Below are 20,341 nucleotides of genomic sequence, written 5' to 3'. Positions count from 1 at the left end.
TATTTAACAAATTCCAACAACTATAGTTTGAGTAAGGATTAAAATTGCAAGGATTTAAAAAGATGGAAGATTATAAATGACCAAATCCTAGCATACGGACTAGATCTATAACTTTTGCATAGTATAGACACTAATAGAAGAATTTGACCTAACAAACGGTAACTTGAAACTGTCCTCGTGGCTCCACGCGCTACCGCCTCTTCTATTATGGAAGCTATAGTCCTATAAATACGGAGCTCATTTGAACACAAGGAAAACCAAATCACCAAAAGCTCACGTTTTCCTTCTCTACCTCAAACATTTCATTCGCCAATTTTCTTTCCATCCAAACAGCCTCTTTTTCTCACAATTTCTCACTAAGATTGACGAAGCAAGTCTCCTCTCTTTCTCTAATACTTTAGAATGTAGAGGTGTCCTGGTAAAAAAAAATGTAGAGGTGTTCATAAATTGGGTCACGGAATGGTTTTAAAAATTTCATGGTCCCAGATTAGGGCTTACTCAATCTTACCTGTTTAGATACTTTTTTTTTAAATGTCTATAGTTTCGCATTGTCTGAGATGAATCATTTTCTTTCAAATTTTAATGATATGGAGATTGAGAAGAAGAATAAAAATTGTATATCTTGATTCTACGCTAATTAAATAATAGATATTGTAGATTAGAGTGATTTGAAGTTTTACAAATTTTGAATTTATAGTTAATTTTAATGGGTTTTAAAATGATTTAAGCAAAAATCTAAATGGATAATAGACAAAGACACTAGAGAATAGTTAGTGTCGACGTGACACAAAGATAAAATTAAAAAATTTATGTTTGGAGAAATAAAAGATAAAATTGAAAAAAAAAAGAAAAAAAAATAATATAAATGACATATTTTATGTAAATAAAAAGTAACGTAGTAGGTTTAAGTAGTAAAAAATTTAATATTATTTAAGTTCTTGTATGTATAGAAAATTTCCGTCGAAATACTCATCTACTAAAATTAAGTGTGCAATACTGATCAATTTATATTAATCAAGGTGAAACCTAAAATCGGGAGGACAACAAATTATTTTAATAAATAAATTATAAATTTATGACCTATGACCTCTAATGACAAAATTTAAGGTAAAGTATATTAATGATCACTGAACTTTTCTAAAATTCATTCCCCCAACACAATTACTATAATAAAAATTTATGACCTCTAATAATAAAAATAAATGCTTGAAAATGAATAAGATTAACTATGTGTGCAATTACTATAAATTTCATTCCCCCATAAAATATATGCTAATCCTAGGATAGTCGAACGCATGCATGTTTGGAATAATATAAAAATTAGGGTAAAGTATAGTAATGGTTATTGAATTTTTCTAAATTTTTCATTTAGGTCCTCCAACTTTTAAAACTTGCAATATAATCCCCTAACATTTAGTCTGTTTGCAATATGGTCCCTCAACATTCAGTCCATTTGCAATATGGTCCCCGACATAACTGTTGGGGGATCATATTGCAAACAGACTAAATGTTGGGAGACTGTATTGTAAGTTTTAAAAGTTGGGGACCTAAATGAAAGCTTTAGAAAAGTTCAGTGACCATTACTATACTTTACCCTAAAAATTAAATTCAACGATTAAATTTATAATTTATACGAATCGAAAGAATAAGGTGTAGTTGTGAGGCGATTTTCTCCAAATATCACCAGTGATCGATATATTTACCGATCTAACACCGGTCAGATTATATTTCCCGATCTAACACCCGTAGCAGTAAAGCGCACCCCCTGAACCGCGCTATATGCTGATTTGGCGCCACGTGGAGTATAGTGCGCCCCCTGTACTGCGCTATACGCTGACTGGGTTACACGTGGGGTATAACGCGCCACCTGCTCCGCGCTATACGCTATATAGGGGTATAGCGCGGATCAGGGGCCTCGCTATACGCCGTACCAAAATTATATTTAACGCCATCCAAATATCTGATGGACACCTCAACTCAGGTGGGATCACCGCCCTCACATCATCAGTAGAATATGACACCATTCAAACTAAAACAAATGATATATAATTTTTATCAAAATAATAATCTAATTATATAACTATAATCTAAAATCGATTTTTAAACATTAAAATTCATACATGTGTGCCAGCCTTCTGATCGATTAGCACCCTAATTTTTTTCTAAATCATCAGGTAGCTCCTGATGATTTTTCTTATCAGTAGACCACCTATTCAATGAAAAAAATTTGTTATATGCTCTATAAAAATATTAATATACAAAATCAGTTTTATAATTACCTCAGAAGTAGTGGAAATACGAATGTGTTCTTCACAACGGGCCATAAAAAGGGCAATTGATACCATGCCCAAGACTGCAGCAGCAGGAGACATCCGCCGATAGCATTAAGTCTGTAGTCAGTGGCTCCACACATCTCCCTGTACAGTAAAGCCAAAACTGCCGAGCCCCAACTGAATGATCCGGCGAGACGAAAGTCGCTAAGATGTCGCAACCACATGCAGTGAACTAGGTTGCGCGATTTGTCCTACATCATCAACCCTCCTATCAGCAGCAGTATGCATACATCTTAACCTCATCCTCAGAGACGTCTGCGCTCAACTCCCGAAAATTGACATATAACCAATTTAACGGTATCATACCTCCGATAAAATTTTCCGGAACACGTCCTAGACTATCCCGACACAAAGTAGTCCAAGAACCGGAAGCTATCCTCGATATCACATCTCCATCCACTGGAAACCCCAGGTGAATAGAAACATCCTCAAGCGTGATCGTGCACTCTTCGTACAGAAGATGGAATGTGTGGGTCTCCGGCCTCCACCGCTCTACTAAGGCTGAAATCAGGTCTGGCTCTATCTTACAGTGATCCTGATATCTACCTATGTAACCAAATCTAGCCTCTACTAAATACAGCAAGACACGGTTTGGTATCTCTAACTTAAGATTCCTAATAAAAGGATCTAATACACGGTCATTCTCCTAAAAATAAATAATTACAAAAATTAATTATTAATTTAATAATTATGCATTAAATAAATCAACTAATTATTACTAATAATTTAAATTAAATTAAAACGTTAAAATGTTACCGTATCAACAAAGTGTCGAGATATTTAATTCTTAATCTAATAATCATGCATTAAATAAATCAACTAATTATTACTAATAATTTAATTAAATTAAAACGTTAAAATGTTACCGTATCAGCAAAATGTCGAGATATTTAATTCTTAATCTAATAATCATGCATTAAATAAATCAACTAAATATTACTAATAATTTAAATTAAATTAAAACGTTAAAATGTTACCGTATCAGTAAAGTGTAGAGATATATGATTTCCATCCGAACGAAGTAGACTGCCTTCTATTATATATCTGCAAAAGAATTATATTAATAAAATATTAAATAAAGTAAATACATAATAGTAAAAATATTATAAAATATACTTTAAAAGGAGAGAATTTGAGAGAAATTTAGAGAATTTGATGTGATAAAAGTGATTGAGGATGTGGTATTTATAGGGAGGATTGAGATGTGAGAGGTCGAGTATTTAGGGGTATAGAGCGCCCCCTGCACCGCGCTATACCCTACGTGTCAGATACGCATGTATAGCGTGGATCAGAGGGTGTGCTATATCCACGTGACGCCAAATCATCGTATGTCGTGGGACAGGGGGCGCGTTATACCATGTGATGTCAAATCAGCGTATAACACGGTTCAAGGAGCGCGCTTTACTTCTATAAGTGTTAGATCAAAAAATATAATCTGATCGATGTTAGATCAAGAAATATAATCTAATCGATATTAGATCATTAAATATATCGATCACCGATTATTTATTGAAAAAATTGCCTAGTTGTGATGGCCCAATTTTTCTTAAAAAAGAACGAATTTCTTTTTCGTTTTAAAAAGTGGATGCGAGCATAGAAGACCGTTCCTCGATTATTGTACCGCTATGTATTTAAAAGTTTCACAGTTTTTTATTTTATTAAATTGACCTACTCTCCTCTACTATTATACCTCTTTTCAACGTTCCATTTCCCTTTTCTTATTTCTCCGATTTGCATTAACTAAACTTTTTCACAAACTCCCAAGTTGTAAGACCTCACTGTGTGAGAAAACAAACAAATCCAAACAGACAAAGGACACTTTTTTTTTTTGTTTCCAGATCACAAACTAAAATTCCAAAACCCAGAGAGATAAAGAACAAGGGTAAGCATAAACACACCTTATCATGGTAGCTGGTAAGGTAAGGTTAGCAATGGGTTTGCAGAAATCACCAGCAAACCCAAAGAACGAAACTCCCTCTAAGCATCCATTATCGTCATCAACGAGCTCGGGTAACAAATCCAGTTCTTCCCAAAAAACAGTTTTTTCACGTTCTTTTGGCGTTTACTTCCCTCGATCTTCGGCTCAAGTTCAGCCCCGTCCATCTGATGTCGCCGAGCTCCTTCGGGTAGTCGAAGAGCTAAGAGACCGAGAGTCCAGGCTCAAGACTGAGCTTTTGGAGTGCAAGCTTTTGAAAGAATCGGTTTCCATTGTTCCTGTTTTGGAGAACGAAATTGCGGTTAAGAATGCAGAGCTGGATCGAGCTTTGAAGGAGATGGAAAGTTTGAGGGATGCAAATGAGGCGTTGAAAATGGAGGTGGAGGAAATGAAGGGGAAGGTTGAAGAAGAGAGGAAAGTGAGGGAAACAGAGGAAGAGATAATGGAGTTGAAGAAAACGGTGCCGTTTCTGCGTTCTGATTGTAACGGTAAAGGTGAGAGTTTGAGGAATTTGAAGAGAAGTAATAGTAAATGCTGGGACACAGTCGTTGTTTTCAGTGCTTCGAGTAATGAAAAAAGGGAGGAGCTTGAAACTGAGAGACAGAGTAACTCAGATGAACTCGTTGAGTCGAGTCTTGTTAATATCAGATCTCGTGTTCCTAGGATCCCAAAACCACCTCCGAGACCTTCATCATCGTCATCAATTTCATCTAACAGCTCCCTTGATTTAAAAGGGAAGCAAATTACTCCACCACCACCGCCCCCACCTCCTGCACCAGTGGCAACAGTCAAACAACTTGCACCTGCTGCAGCTGTACCTCCTCCTCCTGCACCAGTGGCAACAGTCAAACAACTTGCACCTGTTGCAGCTGTACCTCCTCCTCCTGCACCAGTGGCAACAGTCAAACAACTTGCACCTGCAACTGTACCTCCTCCTCCACCGCCGCCTCCGAAAGGTAAGAATGCTATCGCGGCGAAAGTGAGGAGAATTCCGGAGGTTGTGGAGTTCTATCACTCACTTATGCGGAGAGACTCGAAGAAAGAAGCAGGTGGCTGTAGCGCGCCGGAGCTTTTGCCAGCCACAGCCAATGCCCGGGATATGATTGGAGAGATCGAGAACCGGTCGTCTCATTTGCTCGCGGTGAGTTTCGGTTCCCAGTTCTGTAGTTTATTACGACAATGCCATTGTGGTCACAGTGCTGTTTTTGTGTCAGTGGCCACTGACTGGTCGTCCGTGACTTTTATTGTGTTTTGTTGGATCTGATGTCTTGCCAAATAAGACACGATTTGGATTCAATGTAGTAGTAATTAGAACAGAAAATTACAAAAATTAAGAAGGTTTAACTTGATGAGTATGTGATTGGGTTTATCTTTTCAATTATCTTAACAATAGAATATACTTTGTGACCACTGTACAGATAAAGACAGATGTGGAAACACAAGGGGACTTCATAAGGTTTTTGATTAAGGAAGTTGAGGACGCTGCATTTACAGATATTGAGGATGTTGTGCCTTTTGTTAAATGGCTAGACGATGAACTCTCCTACTTGGTAACTTTTCCTTTCTTCTTTCTATCCTTTCGGTTTTGTTGAGGGATTTTCCTTTCAATGATTAGTTTTGTTTGTTCTTCATTTAGGTGGATGAAAGAGCTGTGCTGAAACATTTCGATTGGCCGGAGCAGAAGGCTGATGCATTGCGTGAGGCTGCGTTTGGGTATTGTGATCTCAAGAAACTAGAATCCGAGGCTGCATCGTTTCGTGATGGTGCCCGGCAACCTTGCGGTCTGGCCCTCAAGAAGATGCAGGCTCTGCTTGAAAAGTACGTATAAAATACTTAGTTATTCGATATATAAATTCCTTTCATATGCTTTCTCTTTCCGTTATGAATCTGCATGTAACAATGGCAGGCTGGAGCATGGTGTTTACAATCTCTCCCGAATGAGAGAATCTGCTGCAAATAGATACAAAGGATTTCACATCCCTATGGATTGGATGCTCGAAACCGGAATCGTAAGCCAGGTTAGTTTTAAGATTTCATCCTTCATGTTCTGTACTCGGATTAATTGTTATGCCGATCAGTGAAAACAAAATGTCCTGCATACAAATTATGGCAGATCAAGTTGGCATCAGTAAAACTAGCGATGAAGTACATGAAACGGGTATCTTCCGAGCTGGAAGCAGTAGGGGGTGGGCCTGAAGAAGAGGAGCTGATTGTTCAAGGCGTTAGATTTGCATTCCGTGTACATCAGGTAACCATTCTCATTTAATTTACACAAGTTGGACAAGATCCTAATCCGGCATAGAGATGATAACCCCTTTTTTCTCTCCATTTATCGACAGTTTGCTGGCGGATTCAATGTCGAAACGATGAGGGCATTCCAGGAACTTCGAGACAAGGCCAGATCATGGAACGTACAATGCCAAAACCAACCAAAATCTCTGTAAACAAACTCTGCTTCAGAGTTCAGAAAGTATGTATCATTTTGTGTTGTAAAGATCGAAACATCAAATGTTTGTGAATACAACACCAGCTGCTATTGTTATCCACCCATATTCAATTAATTAATTCCAGGACATAACTGTATTGCTGCCTGAAAACTACAGCTTCACCTAAACCCAGCTGTTTGTATGATTGTACAATTTGATTGTGTGAAGAAGAAAAAGAGACGTAAATTCTTTGTTTGCCCATTGTGGACCTTCACATGACCAGAGCTGCATACAGAAGCTGGTTCCATGTATCAGGCAATCCAGGAAGACACCAGTGGCTGCAGTCGTTGCCTGTATGGTTGCTGCTATAGGTCGACGGATGAGCGTCTTTTCTCAACTGCGACAGGGTCGTGATATCGAGCAAGAAAACTGGTTTTTTCATAGACCCCAACACCTCGTTAACAATTGAAGCAGCTGGAGGTGCACCTGCCGGGTATGTAGGACCGGACAGTGGCTCTAGCTCTCCGTAACAGTTCTTTTTCGGTTGGTTCCACTCCCTGCCCCTGGATTCATCCAATACAATCAGTACAAATTAGACTGCATCGGATCGTATTTAGGTTATTTCTGGACTAACTCGTAGTGGGTGGGGGAAATGCCCTGGAAGAAGACCTTGGTCTTGGCAGGATCAACAGTGGTGTCAACCCAGTTGCCCCATGTTGTAAGCCCCTTGCTGAAAGCCTGTAAACGGTCCATATCTTTGTATAATGCAGACCCATCTCTGATGAAATCCCACCTACATTAAATAAACATGACATTTCTAAATAGATTATTGGAATGTGATGCATTGATGGTTTATAAATAAATGGAATAAGATGAAAATGGTACCCTTGAGATTCTCCCTGGTGGATCCACCAATGCCAGCTGTTGAAAATCAACACGTCCATTCCTTCCCATGCATTGCCACCATTGATGGAGCCTAGATCAAGCACATCGCCAACACTTTCCCTAACAATATCCACCAAGTACGGTGTTCGGTACAAATTCACAGTCACCCCATAATCCTGCATGGTGAGAAAATGGTTAATTTATCTAGTTTTTTTTTCTAGATACTTGTAATCCTACAAACAATACATGTACCAATTATTGTATTGCTAATCCTGGCTTGAAATTATACTTTAAGGATAGTCAAAGAGAATAAAGGAGGTAATTTGAGTTATTTTTTTAAAAGACAAGAACTCACCTCAAAGATAACGAAAGACAAAGGGGTCTTCCTAACAAATGTGGTCTTGGAGTTTGGCACCGAGGCATGTATCATACATGCCATGGATTCCCACATGTTCAAACTCAGTGAGTCACCCACAAACATTATCTTCTTTCCCCTCCATTTTGCCAGAAAACTTGCCCCATCAAATCTAACAACAAAAACAAAATACACACATCAATCTTTCTCAATCAAAGAGTCTAAATTAAAAAAAAAAAAAGGGGAAAAAGGGGTACCTGGGCAAGTTACACCCATCAGGTTTCCAGGCGTACATAAGGTATTGTTTGTCGGGTCTGCCATGTTTAAGGCAATCAAATTCAGCATCTATGAAGGGACACCCCGAAGAGTCGTAGAAAGGATACGAAGGATCAAACACCCATTGGCCTTGAAACAAATTGCATCCACCCACTTGCTTTCGACTACTTAACCCGGTCACATTGTGGTAATATCTCCCGGCACTTGCCTCTTGCATCAACACGAGCACAACTATGGGAACCGAACACAACAGTGTCTTGCAACTGAAACCCATCAAGGAATTTGTGTCCTAAAAACAAGCTAAGTAAACTGCACACCCAGAGCTTATATACAAGGGGATGAGAGAGGGGGGGAAAGGCTGCTAGGTGGGTTCACATGGAATGAGGAAGACGCCATCTTCTTTTGCATTACAGTGTCCTGCATGTCATGGGATGTATGTTAATGATATAAAATTGCACATGGTTTGGCCTTTGTCTTGATTTTCATGAGATAAGAAATTGATAGTATAATTGAAGAATGGAGTCGAATATAACTAATTTATGAAACCGGTGATGATATTCACCCAATAATTGGGGGAATCACGTGGAATTCCAAAAAACCAACCAGGAAATGCAAGTTGTGCAATTCCAAAATAAAAGAAAAAATTCAGATCAGTGTTTCCCAGCCATCACCGCACCCAACAGGCCCACCATCTTGGCAGTTGAGCAGTTGACACCGAGCTAGCTAAGCTTCATTCAAATACAAATGTGCAGATTACAACGCAGAGACACCTTTTGGTTGAGAATAGTCAGTACGCCTCTCTTGTCAAGAATCTTACAAGGCACAGGAGTCTCCCTCCCGTGATACTTGTCGGCAATGGGACAAAAATCCGTGACAATGTGACCCAATGCTAATACAAACTTTCAAACTTGGTAATCTGTATTCATTTTTTAAAGATTTTCAAGTCCCTGTAATTTTAAGCTTTTTTGAAAACAACCCCTCGTCCAATCACATGCATGAAAGTCATTTAAGCTTGTTTTGTTATATCTATGAGTCTACAAATCATGTGTTTAGTTCCTGTAAATGTAATTTTACCATTGATGCTTTGAATTGCAGAAAATAATGCTTCGTGCAATTTAAATTTACTTACTTTTTAATTCCAGGAATTTAGCCATCGACTCATTTCTACTCTTTTTTGATTTAATGATCCAACTGATAACATGATCAAAAGATGTGTTCTGCTAAAAAAAATGTCTTAAATTGGATCATATAGTACCTTTTTATTATAAAAATTGCTCATGTGACCAATTTAAAATCCTAAGGAATAGGGCACAGCCAGGGGCCATGACTCCTCTTGGTTAAATGGTCAAATTGTTGTTTTAGTCCCTCATAAATAATAAAATATAATTTAGTCCTTTTAGCTTTAAAAATAGAAGAATGAACCAAGGAATGTTTATCCTCTGTAGTTTGTTCAGAAGATAAACCAGAATCTACACCCTCAACAGATTTCACAGATGAGAGTGGAGAGTGATCTTCACCTGCACTTACGTTCGAGTCCTTATAGGCAGCAATAGCGGCCTTTTGCACCTGATTCGAGTTAAGGTTTTCTACTGGATCATAGGAGACGGTCCTGCAGGAGACAACTCTTCAATTAATTCAGTGCAGAACTGTTTTACATTAGAACCGTCTGCAACTGGCTTTGGACATATCTCAATGTTTCCTGACCAGAATACCATCCAGTTCAGTTGGTAGAGCACAAGGCTCTTAATCTTGGGGTTGTGGGATTGATTTCCACGGAGGGCATTTCATAATTCGGAGGTCTCTTACAAAAACTGCTCTCAACGGGTAGCATATTATCCTACCTCTCCCTTACCCCATTACATATGGGAATAAAGGGTCAGCTAATGTTTTTTGTGCAGAACTGCCAATATTTCGAGGGCAAAAAGATGAATGTAACCGATACATGGTACACAATGTCAACAACCTCCATGTTCTAATAAGTGTTGCCGACTAAATCCATGCCCTTAGATTTGTCTCCCATTGAACAGAACAAAACAATGTTTTGATTCACTTTCCAGATAGAATTCAACACGAACTGCGAGATTCAAGAACCATATACATATATTAATGAAGCTCTACGTATATAGACACTACAACATCATAATGCTTGTGATTCACAGATTAAACCTAGAACAGAATATGCCTACCAAAACAGGCTGAGATAATAACATTAAAATAAGATTTTGGCTATGAATTCATGGGTCGTGGAAGATGACGATATTGAAAACATTAATTAACTGCACCAGCCGGGAATCGAACCCGGGTCTGTACCGTGGCAGGGTACTATTCTACCACTAGACCACTGGTGCTTTGATACGCTGTTGTACAACTTTTGATTAAATACCATGATTATTTTATACAAAATAACAAGAATAAGAGCTACTGTTTCCCAACAGTGGCAGATAATATTGTGCTAAAATTAAAGCAGCTTAACTGAGGTAAGCTCCGAGTTATTAGATAACATATAATGAAAAGGGGTACATTCACATGATCAGATAAGATGTTCTCTTAGATCTATAATGATCTATCTATATATGTATTTATATATAACAAGTTTCTAAAGTTTGTGTTTCAAACCAATATTTGCACATACAACACAGTGGATTGACACAAACAAAACGAGTTCAATGATGTTTTTCTATGAAAACGAGCTTGAGAAATCAAAGTAAGAGATCCTTCGCCTCTTCTTCGGAAATGCCGAGTGCAGCGAGTATTTCGGCGAGATATAAGCCTTCTCCTTGATTGCCGTGCCTCAGAATCATTGCCATGCCCAAGTCGGCAGTCGGTAAAAACGAAATCAATCCTCAGCCGACTCCCCAAAATCGATATTTCCGCTTTCACCATCTTAATTGGAAGGGCGTTGAGAGCTTGTCATAGATCGGTCAGGAGTTTGGGTCTATAATCACAACAGATTGATGCCTTGAAACAATAAGTCCCATTGACTTCATCATCACATGCATCAACTCTGACCTAATCATCATCCATTGGAACAAGAAACCCTTTGCTGGCTTCAGACGCATTCTGCTTCAGTTGTTTCACTTGTCTAACGACTTCACGAAGTAAGGTGGCCTTATATCTACAATGAGCATTTGACTTGGTTTATTATAAAAGAAAAACATTGAGAAATGGTTAATTATTACAAAAGGACATACATTTGTAACCTGAATTATTTTATTCATGAAGACAGAACCCAGAGCACAACAGCTGTTACATTAGGGTTTAACTGAAAAAAAATATCTAACGAAGTTGTATGTCAACTGATTATTATATCATTATGTCAAAATGATTATGTCAACTAACAGGAATAGATGAGGAGAAATTGAAGGTGGCAAGCGAGAGTTGACCTTCCAAGTGCAAAAAATAATGCAGCAAATGACATGCACAATTCCAATGATGAAGGCTTTCTAAGCAATCAAACATGGCAATAAATGGTTGGGCTAATTCCACCTAAAAGTCCATGAACCATCCCACAATTCTAAATTAGTCCCTCAACTTAGCAACATTCTAATTGAGTTCTCAGTTCCAATATGGTATCAGTCAAGTCATTCCATTAGTTTAACATTCATTTTAGGTAGTAAATGTCAATTCAGATCTAATTTGGAGTATAATTAAAACACAGATGGAATTACAAATATATTTTTACTTAGTGCGTGGAGATGTTAATTATTAGATATGACATGGAAAAAGAAAGACAATGTCAATAAAAGTTATGAGAGCTATTTTTTTTCTACCACATATGGTCCATGTGGTAAATATACATATTTATAATTTAATTCATATGTTTTAAATATACCGCGATACATATCTAAACTAACATTTAACACTCAAGTTAATGACTAGGTTGATGGAAGGAACAATATGATAATACTGATACATTAAGGACTCAATTATGCTTTGTTAAAAAATTAAAATGTTTTAAAGCTTAAGAAATAATTTAAAATCTAGACCATAATTAGAAGACCTTTAGTGCAATTAACATTAATAGTTGAAATGTAAGGTTTGCTTCATATGATATAATCGGGAAGAGTTCGAATTCTAATCTTAGGAATAGAGAAAAATTAAATTGGAAGATTCTTTATAATAAGGTCATATAATGTTAATTGATTAATGAATTAGTATATAGATTAACATTTAACACGTGTACCTTCTGTTTGCAGGGCAAGAGAGTACGGGGCGTATGGAGATGAGCATTGATCCTCTCTCTTCTTCTCCTCTCAGCCTCACTATGACTCTTCAAACTCGCTATAATTTTATCTTTCGACACGCATTTCTTCCCGGCCGTCACCGGCGTCTTCACCAGCCCTCCCTTCTCACTATCCAACACCAACGACTGCGATGTTGCCGCCACCGACAAAGACCCGCCGTGGGAAATCCCATCGCATGGACCCAAATCACGCGAAAACGTATCAAGGAAGCCAGAATAACAATTCTCAAACGAGAAGCTACTGTTGAAAGAGCTGTAAGAAGCCATATAAATCACCAAAAAAGGGTAAAAAAAATAAAAGTTGTATATGAGCTTCTTTATGCTGGATTTGTTATTTTGTTTTACGGCCGGAGGTGAAGGAGAGTAGACCAGGCGGACGTGTGGTGGGGGCGAGCCAGAAGGAGAGCTTTTGGAGAGGGAAGTTCTGATGGTTGACGACTTTCTTGTTGTTGATGATGATCGGTGCTATGGCTTCCATAACGCAAGAGTACAATCCTGGGGGAAATAGCTTTAAAACATATGAAAGATTACAAAGAAAACATCCACATTTTCTTCTTGACGGTCTTGAATTCAACCATTTCTTCGAGATATGTGTGAATCTTGTGAGAGTTTTGAGACTTTGAACGTCGAAAACAAAACGAAAAAAACAAGTTTCTTTAATGGGTTTTCGATGAATACTCAATAGAAATGGACAAAACAAGGCAAAGGGAACTGTGGTTTCGAATCAAATCCGAGTAGCAGAGGGAAGAAGAAGACACTGAGATTTCAGTATCTAACTCAAGGTTCATAAATAGGATCTCAATTTCAATGCACTAATGTTAAACCAGTTATTATTATTATTATTATTATTATTATTATTAATTGAAGTATTTTGTCAAAAAGTATTCTATAGCCGTTGTTTAAATTAGATATTAACATAATAACTGTAGAATACTTTTAATCAGGTGTCATAAATAGTATCTCAATTTCAATGCACTAATATCACTTGATTATTTATTATGTTTTAGATCCTATTTATGAACCTTGATAAAAATTTGATCTCAAAGTTTATCAAGTGATTATTTTATAACTTTTAATAATTGAGGGACTCAATAAAATATCATTTCATAGTCGGAAGATCATTTTATAACTTTTAATTATCGAAAAACTTGATAAAACAATACCAGACCCATTTTTAAATAGGTAATATACTTATTTTCAAGTGAATGATTCAATTGTCAAATATTACGAACCAATATATATATAAACATGTTCAATCAGAGTCTGAATCAACATTGGGTACACCTTGAAGCTACATACAAATATAGATTGAAAAAGATTGGATTACTGAAGATACATCAACATCCACGGATGCGGATCTCTCACAATCTTCTCGTGTTAACGAATACTCCATTTCTCTTCCGGTCAGAGTTTGATCGTCGAAATATGGACGTTGTCGTGGCGCAACATTTTTTTTTGGGAAGCCATTTTTCTGGATTTTCATAGAAAGTCAATTTTTTTTACAATTTTTTTGGATCTAGGGTTTAATGAAAACACAAAACAAAAAACCCTATTTATAACCCCAATTCCAACGACTATAATAAAAATATTCAATGGAACTCCTCACCTCGAGGTGACGAGTTCCAAGTGATTCTTTCCAAGTGACCGTTGCACAACAGTCCGTTGACCAATGACTAGTTTTTTAAATTCGAAGGAATTCGTCACCTCACTGTGACAAATTACCCTCTTTCTTTTAAATTTTTTTAATTTTTTTTTCAATAATCAAAAAATAAATTTTTAAAGGACTCATTGTCTCGATGTGATGAGTTTCAATAAAAATAATAAATTATTGGCTCACGTGGGATCCACTTATCCGGGTCCATTAATTTTTTTTTGTGGAACTCATCAACTCGAGGTGACGAGTTCGCCGGACATTGTAACGAATGTCGGACATTATAACGAATGTCGTACATTCCTAAATAATATTGGATAATGGATAAAACCCTAAATTATTATTCCAAGGCCCTATTGGGCAAAAAAAAAACCGTTGTACTGGTTCATAGTATATAGTTTTGGACACCCCATAACTTATCTTCATCTTTCAAGAGGCCCGGAAGTTTCAACCTAACTTACAAGCCAAAATATTCACCACTATTTTAAATATTTTTAAATTTTTTTAGGGTAAATATATAGTTTGGTACTTAATCTTAGCTTCAACGTGCAGTTTGGTACCTAATTTTTTTGTCCAATTAGATACTTGAACTTGGATTTAAGTAGGGACAAACATATGCTTTTATGTTAAAGAGAGCGAACTTCTAAAAATTTAAAAGGAGACGAACTTATAAAATTTTAGGGTGTGAAAACAAATTATCAATAGAAAATACAAACAAGAAACTTAAAATATATGGTAATTTAAAATTTCAAGGAGGCGATTGCCCTCAGCCCCCTATATCATTGGATTTAAGGTTCAATTTGGTATATGTTAGATTTTGACTAAAATTCTAATTGATAATTAAGTTAGACATTGTTATAATTCTAGTGGTTGAAGACTACTTGATAATTGAGTTTATTTAATAAGTAAAAACTTATTTTAAGCAAGAAGACTTATGAAATTAAGTTTCTTGATGATCATATAGTTGACTCTATAAATATAGAATAGATCTTAACCTTTTGAATCATGGGAAAATTATTTTGGAGAGATACAATCTTACTTTTATATATGCAACTTTTAGGGTTTCAATTGTAGAGATGATTTTGTAGAAATGTTGGGGAGTCTTTAGAGATACATTGGGTTTTAGGATATAGATCGGATTATGGGATATATGTGATATCATATATCGGATTATGAGATTTATGTGATATCATGCATTTGTGTTCTTCATGATTTTTATATTTATAGTAGATTTTTTATTTTTGTCCTTGGAGATAGAAAAGATCGCCACATTAAATTTCGTCTTTTACGCGTATCTTATTTCTATGTTGATTTTACATTGTTATTTTTCGCTTACAAATTTTTAACCATTCGTAAAGTTTCTTGGTCCACTTAAATACACGAATTTAACTTTTAGGCTCAAATTAGTACTTAGACTTGGCTTCATTCAAATAATCATTTACGCTAAATACCAATTCGAACCAAAAAGTGAAGTGTGTTTACTAATTTGAATCAACAAGTCAAGTACAAGTTACACTAAAAAAATAAGTTTAGTTATCTAATTGGACCTTAAAACCAAGTTTAGATCCCTAATTAGACTAAAAAGGTTTGAGTATCAAATTGTACCTTAATGTCAAGTTCAAGTACCAAAATATGTATTTAACATCCGTGAGCCGGGAGTGATTATAGCTATAACGGCGTAATGAAATCGGTGATACCAGCCATCGAAAAGATAAACAAGTTTTGATTACAAGGGGAGAAATTATGATTAAATGTTTGAAAAGTGGTTCGGCGATGACTCGGCCGACTCAGGTGGCTTGGTTGGATCATTCATCTGCAACACATTTCTTTTGACGTTTTTCTCGTTGTTGTTGACCCAATTAACGTCCGGGGGATATCATTTTATAATAATAATAATAAGAGAGATTTATTCAGTACACGAATTGTCAATTGAAACTTAATATTGTTATTTATTGTTAAATATAAAAAAAAACAAGGCGTGAAATCAAACAAATTTAATGATGCGACACAAAAGTTGAAGATGTTAGCCCAATCCAATAGGCATTAGCAGGGGGCAGTGAAAAGTGTTTTTGGATACAACCTAATCAACCTCGTACATTGCAGCTATCTGCATGAGATTCCATAACTAAAACAAAAGACATTGGACCAACTGTGTAGGTCCAAACCAAATTACAACTTCAGTTTTTTTTTTGGTGGCCTCCAAATGAAAGGGAAAAGGCAAACGGCAAAAGAGAAACTTTCAAACTACAGAAACTAAATCCTACCTGCCAACTGCTGGTTATCTTCTCTGAGTTCTCAGTCCAGTATCTGCTACAAATAGCTATATATACTTTCAAGGGATAAGTATAAATGTCAAATATTATATGCTTCATGTATTCTCCCATGGAAATAGCTGTCGAAATTCTTCCCCAGCTGGCTAGCTATAAATATCTGCAACAAAGAGAAATGGGCCCTGTTTAGCTTATTTATCGTGTTTAACAATGCAAAGCTGTCGGGAGGGTAATGCATACAACAATAGTCAAATGTTGTTTGTGTATACAAATGCACCTCATCTCCTTAACCATTCTCAGGATGAATACATCAAATCAAGATTCAACCCTTCTGTTTCAGTTGAACATTCTGCATGTTTTGCCAGACATATCACACAACAAAACTTGAGGAAGACGATAAGAGTTTGAACAATTAATCATTCAACCCACCATCCCTGTATATTAGATAGATCCTCACAACAACCATTAGGCTAAACAGAGAGTTCTGAATGTCCAACTTTGGAGGAAGTTATGTAGACAAGTATGTTCAGGATGGGAGACACACCAAACAGACCATCATTACAAGACAAGCTTAAAAGGATCCTAACAAATTAAGTCTCAGAACCATTCATCATGAACCACATTCAAAAGACAAACTCATATTGCAAATGGCAAAGATCAAAACTGGTAGTTATTTAACATTTTTCCAAACCAGGAAACGCCAACACTTTTAACCATACAGAAAACTTGTAGACAAATCATTTATGCCATGCCATGTGCATTGCAGATATCAAGAGCAATTTAAATGCTGAAGCATATTTAGCACTTGAATCTTCTGCGGGCATCAATATGCTTCTAGGCACACGGTACTGTTGATAAAACAGTCAACCTCTGTTAGCTGACCAACAATGGAGAAACATCTATTTTCTGTTGACATGCCGAGAAAATAATTTAGATGTACAGATAAAAGTTTATCTGAACATAAGCCAGAACTTGACCAATCGGCAAGCAAAAGCTAAGTTAGGCCACACGCCACCCTTACTTTACACACATATCAGACCAATCAACTAAGTAGTAAGCCTGCACACACTACAGGACATTCCAAATAGATGTAATTTCAGAGACTAAAGCCACCATAATCATGCATTTAGAAAAATAGAACACCCAATAAACCAAAAGAACAAATAACATTCCGAAATGACTACAGGTTTAGAATGGCACAGAGCGGCAAATTATCAAACAGATTCAACCTCCTACAAATCAGTAAAGGATAGCAAAGTTAGGAAGATATAAAGAGCCAAGTTTCCTTTCTGAACAAAACCAGCCCTCATTCTTTTTCCCAGCTATGTGTGTAACAAGATAAGCAAGCTGTCTCACTTCTGTCATGTCAGTCAGTTCCCACTTCCCACATAAAAAGAAACAGTAAAAACTTAAAATTTAATGGCATTGCATATATTGATCTTCAAACTGAAATCAAACATCAATCATTGCTAGTATGCAACATTTGAGTAATGCATCTTCTACAGAATAAATGAAGGAAGACCAGGTATTCATGCAAAGTTCATCGTCAAACACAAAATGGACAGTAGTATAACTATGAATCAGCAGAAATCTAGACATATATGTTTTGAAGAAACCTTTGAACAGAAAATACTGAAGAGATTCCACAAAGCAAATAAAAATGGACATCAAGATCACACCCTTTGGAGAAGAACAGCATCATTGAGGAATTCTGTCATTTTTTATTCCAAAAATATACCACAAACAGATGAATATCACTGCATGAATGAATACTACCCCTTTGTATTATCGATACTGACTTCAACACCCACTGGCCAGTTCAGTTTAAGGTCATCTATTGGACAAAGCAAACATAACACACAACAAACTGAGGGAAATGATTCGTTCCCAATATGAACAATTACAGCTTTGAACATATTTAAGTTTTCATGCTAGAATCTTAACAATAAGATAGATCAAACATAAAGTGGATAGACCCACTAATTTCCTCAATCACTAAATAAAACCCGATAAGTTAGAACCCTCATCATTTCATTCTATCTAATGGTCAAAAACACACTGAAAAAACTAAGCAAGAAAAAATATTTTAAAATCCAAAAACAGCTACAAAGCATAAGATTAATGAACCCATTACTCAAAAATATACATTAATCAATCAAATAGCAAATACAACAATATGAAAAGCTAAACATAGCTTCTTTCATGAGGAAGAATAGGCCTCACCACTGGAACCCGCGGGTCGTTTGCTGCGCTTTATCTTTTCGAGCTGCACCTGTGTATCCATAAACATCTTCATCCTCTGCACTTCCAAATCTTTAGCAAATTGCATTCTTTGCTTCTCCAATTCCACCATCTGCCTCAGCTTTTCCCTTTCCACTCTTTCATAAACTTGACCAAGCCTTTCTATCGCTCTGGCAAATCTCTTCATCCCTTCCCTCTCCTCTCCTTCTCCTTCACTTTCATCTCCCTCGCTTTCTTCTCCCTCTTCCTCGTCACCCTCTATATCAGCAACCGCTGCAGCCGAATAATTTCTCTTGAAATACCCATCATCGAATGCCGGCCTCTTCTTCGGAAGTGCGACAACCGTGGTCGGCGCCGGAGTCCTCCTGTACGGCAACAGAAGAGGAAGAGCCACGGGAGGAGACCCGGGGATCCTCGGCGACGGCTTCGGTGATATCTTAGGCAACGGCGAAACCTTTTTAGCTGTAAAATTAGATCCGATAAGAGCATCCAATCGTTCAAAGAACGGCCACGACGACATTAGGGTTCCGTTAGAAGCGGCGACCGTAGTCTTCTCGATCTTATACTTCTTCTTAATGGTATCAATCCTGTTCTTACACTGAACATCGGTACGATGAGTCTTCTTAGTATGACCGTGAAGGGCATTAACGGCGTCGGCGACATCCTGCCAATCCATCTGACGTAGGTTCCCACGGTTAAGCTCGACATAACGTCGACCCCAAGCGTCAATGAGGGTAGACGTAGCTTCCTCCGACCAACAATCCTCACGAACGGGTAACGCCCGTGAGCCGGGAGTGGTAGAAGGAGGGGTGATTATTGCCAACGGCGTAACGGAATCGGTGATGTCGGCCATTGAAACTACGAGAGAAGGATGGTTATTCTACGAGAAGGGGAGAATTTAGGGTTATAGATTTAAAAAGGGGTTCGGCGATGACTCGGCCGACACATGAGAGGAGCGTGAGAGTAGGGAAAGGGAATAATAGGGGAAAAGGGGGTCGCCGGGATGTGTGAGAGAGAGCGCGTGAGGTCAGGCTCACTGGCTGGCTCGGGTCGTTCATCGGGTTAGTCTCGGCTACAACTAGTCCAGTTGGCATTTTGTTTGACGTTTGCTTTTCGTTGCTGCTGGCCTGGCCTGCTTAACGTATCGGAAAACGGCTTAATTAACAACTTTCTTGCCCAAATTTTATTTTATTTTCTATGTTGATATTCATTTTTTTTGTTGGAAGCTATACTTGATTCGTTCCACTATCTAAATTAAATATTATTATTCATTACATATTTGAATTCATAAAAAAATTAAAATCATATTTAGATATTTAAATTCATATAAAATTCAATCTAAAAAAATTAGATGTATAAAAGTTCAAATTCTCTTAGAAGTAATATTTTTATTTTGTAATATCATTGTAAATTTAAATTTTTAAATCCACGTCCATATTATAAAGATTTGAATAATGGATATATGGGATAGTTCTGCTGTACTGTAGTCTTAATATACAGTTAAAGAAATGTTCTACCGGAAATCTTAATATTTTTTTAACATTTTGGTTAAAGCGCTACCTAAAACATTATTTTTTTACCGAAAAATGTTAATTTCACTTACTAATTTCGCTAACCAATTTTAACATTTTCGATAGATAAATAATGCTTTAGATAGCTCTTTACCAGAAATGTTAAAAAATATTAATATTTTCGATTGCTCATTTTCTTAGCCATATATTAAGA

The 20,341-nt window shown here is 36.9% G+C and overlaps 3 protein-coding genes, 1 non-coding gene and 1 pseudogene across 5 annotated transcripts; 1 reads left to right on the top strand and 4 right to left on the bottom strand.

Annotated features, from left to right (window-relative positions):
- Nucleotides 1-4,025: 4,025 nt before the first annotated feature.
- On the top strand, nt 4,026-6,819 carry LOC120169528 (protein CHUP1, chloroplastic-like). Its single transcript, XM_039177650.1, has 6 exons — nt 4,026-5,410; nt 5,688-5,819; nt 5,906-6,087; nt 6,176-6,287; nt 6,383-6,517; nt 6,609-6,819. The coding sequence occupies exons 1-6, from the start codon at nt 4,238-4,240 to the stop codon at nt 6,711-6,713; spliced, it is 1,839 nt and encodes a 612-aa protein (XP_039033581.1). The 5' UTR covers nt 4,026-4,237; the 3' UTR covers nt 6,714-6,819.
- Nucleotides 6,711-8,513, bottom strand: LOC120169530 (protein trichome birefringence-like 37). Its single transcript, XM_039177652.1, has 5 exons — nt 8,193-8,513; nt 7,936-8,107; nt 7,581-7,756; nt 7,330-7,488; nt 6,711-7,258 (listed from the first exon to the last, which is right to left on the bottom strand). Exons 1-5 carry the CDS (start codon nt 8,483-8,485, stop codon nt 6,967-6,969), a joined length of 1,092 nt encoding a protein of 363 aa, XP_039033583.1. The 5' UTR covers nt 8,486-8,513; the 3' UTR covers nt 6,711-6,966.
- A 1,975-nt stretch (nt 8,514-10,488) lies between these two features.
- TRNAG-GCC lies at nt 10,489-10,559 on the bottom strand. Its single transcript has one exon. It is a non-coding gene; the product is annotated as a tRNA-Gly (tRNA).
- A 292-nt stretch (nt 10,560-10,851) lies between these two features.
- On the bottom strand, nt 10,852-13,119 carry LOC120169475 (annotated as a pseudogene).
- A 3,033-nt stretch (nt 13,120-16,152) lies between these two features.
- On the bottom strand, nt 16,153-19,721 carry LOC120169423 (trihelix transcription factor ASIL2-like). Of its 2 annotated transcripts, none has more exons than XM_039177565.1 (2): nt 18,599-19,718; nt 16,153-16,535 (listed from the first exon to the last, which is right to left on the bottom strand). In XM_039177565.1, exons 1-2 carry the CDS (start codon nt 19,467-19,469, stop codon nt 16,522-16,524), a joined length of 885 nt encoding a protein of 294 aa, XP_039033496.1. In that variant the 5' UTR covers nt 19,470-19,718; the 3' UTR covers nt 16,153-16,521. The 2 variants fall into 2 exon arrangements, with proteins under 2 accessions (XP_039033496.1, XP_039033495.1); XM_039177564.1 differs by lacking the exon at nt 16,153-16,535 and adding an exon at nt 16,912-17,281 and having other exon boundaries at nt 18,599-19,721.
- Between the last annotated feature and the right edge of the window lie 620 nt (nt 19,722-20,341).

Source organism: Hibiscus syriacus, unplaced genomic scaffold, assembly GCF_006381635.1.
Source record: "Hibiscus syriacus cultivar Baekdansim isolate YM2019G1 unplaced genomic scaffold, ASM638163v2 tig00111769_pilon, whole genome shotgun sequence".
NCBI lineage: Eukaryota > Viridiplantae > Streptophyta > Magnoliopsida > Malvales > Malvaceae > Hibiscus > Hibiscus syriacus.
This window is presented reverse-complemented; position numbering and strand designations above follow the sequence as displayed.

Coding starts and splice junctions, on each gene's coding strand:
- LOC120169528 (XM_039177650.1), top strand. CDS start 4,238: ATGGTAGCTGGTAAGGTAAGGTTAGCAATGGGTTTGCAGAAATCACCA. Junction 6,288..6,382: donor AAACCGGAATCGTAAGCCAG/GTTAGTTTTAAG, acceptor AAATTATGGCAG/ATCAAGTTGGCATCAGTAAA. Junction 6,518..6,608: donor TTGCATTCCGTGTACATCAG/GTAACCATTCTC, acceptor ATTTATCGACAG/TTTGCTGGCGGATTCAATGT.
- LOC120169530 (XM_039177652.1), bottom strand. CDS start 8,485: ATGGGTTTCAGTTGCAAGACACTGTTGTGTTCGGTTCCCATAGTTGTG. Junction 7,757..7,935: donor TGTCTTTCGTTATCTTTGAG/GTGAGTTCTTGT, acceptor CTCACCATGCAG/GATTATGGGGTGACTGTGAA. Junction 7,489..7,580: donor CACCAGGGAGAATCTCAAGG/GTACCATTTTCA, acceptor TATTTAATGTAG/GTGGGATTTCATCAGAGATG.
- LOC120169423 (XM_039177564.1), bottom strand. CDS start 19,469: ATGGCCGACATCACCGATTCCGTTACGCCGTTGGCAATAATCACCCCT. Junction 17,282..18,598: donor ACGACCCGCGGGTTCCAGTG/GTGAGGCCTATT, acceptor GCATGTCAACAG/AAAATAGATGTTTCTCCATT.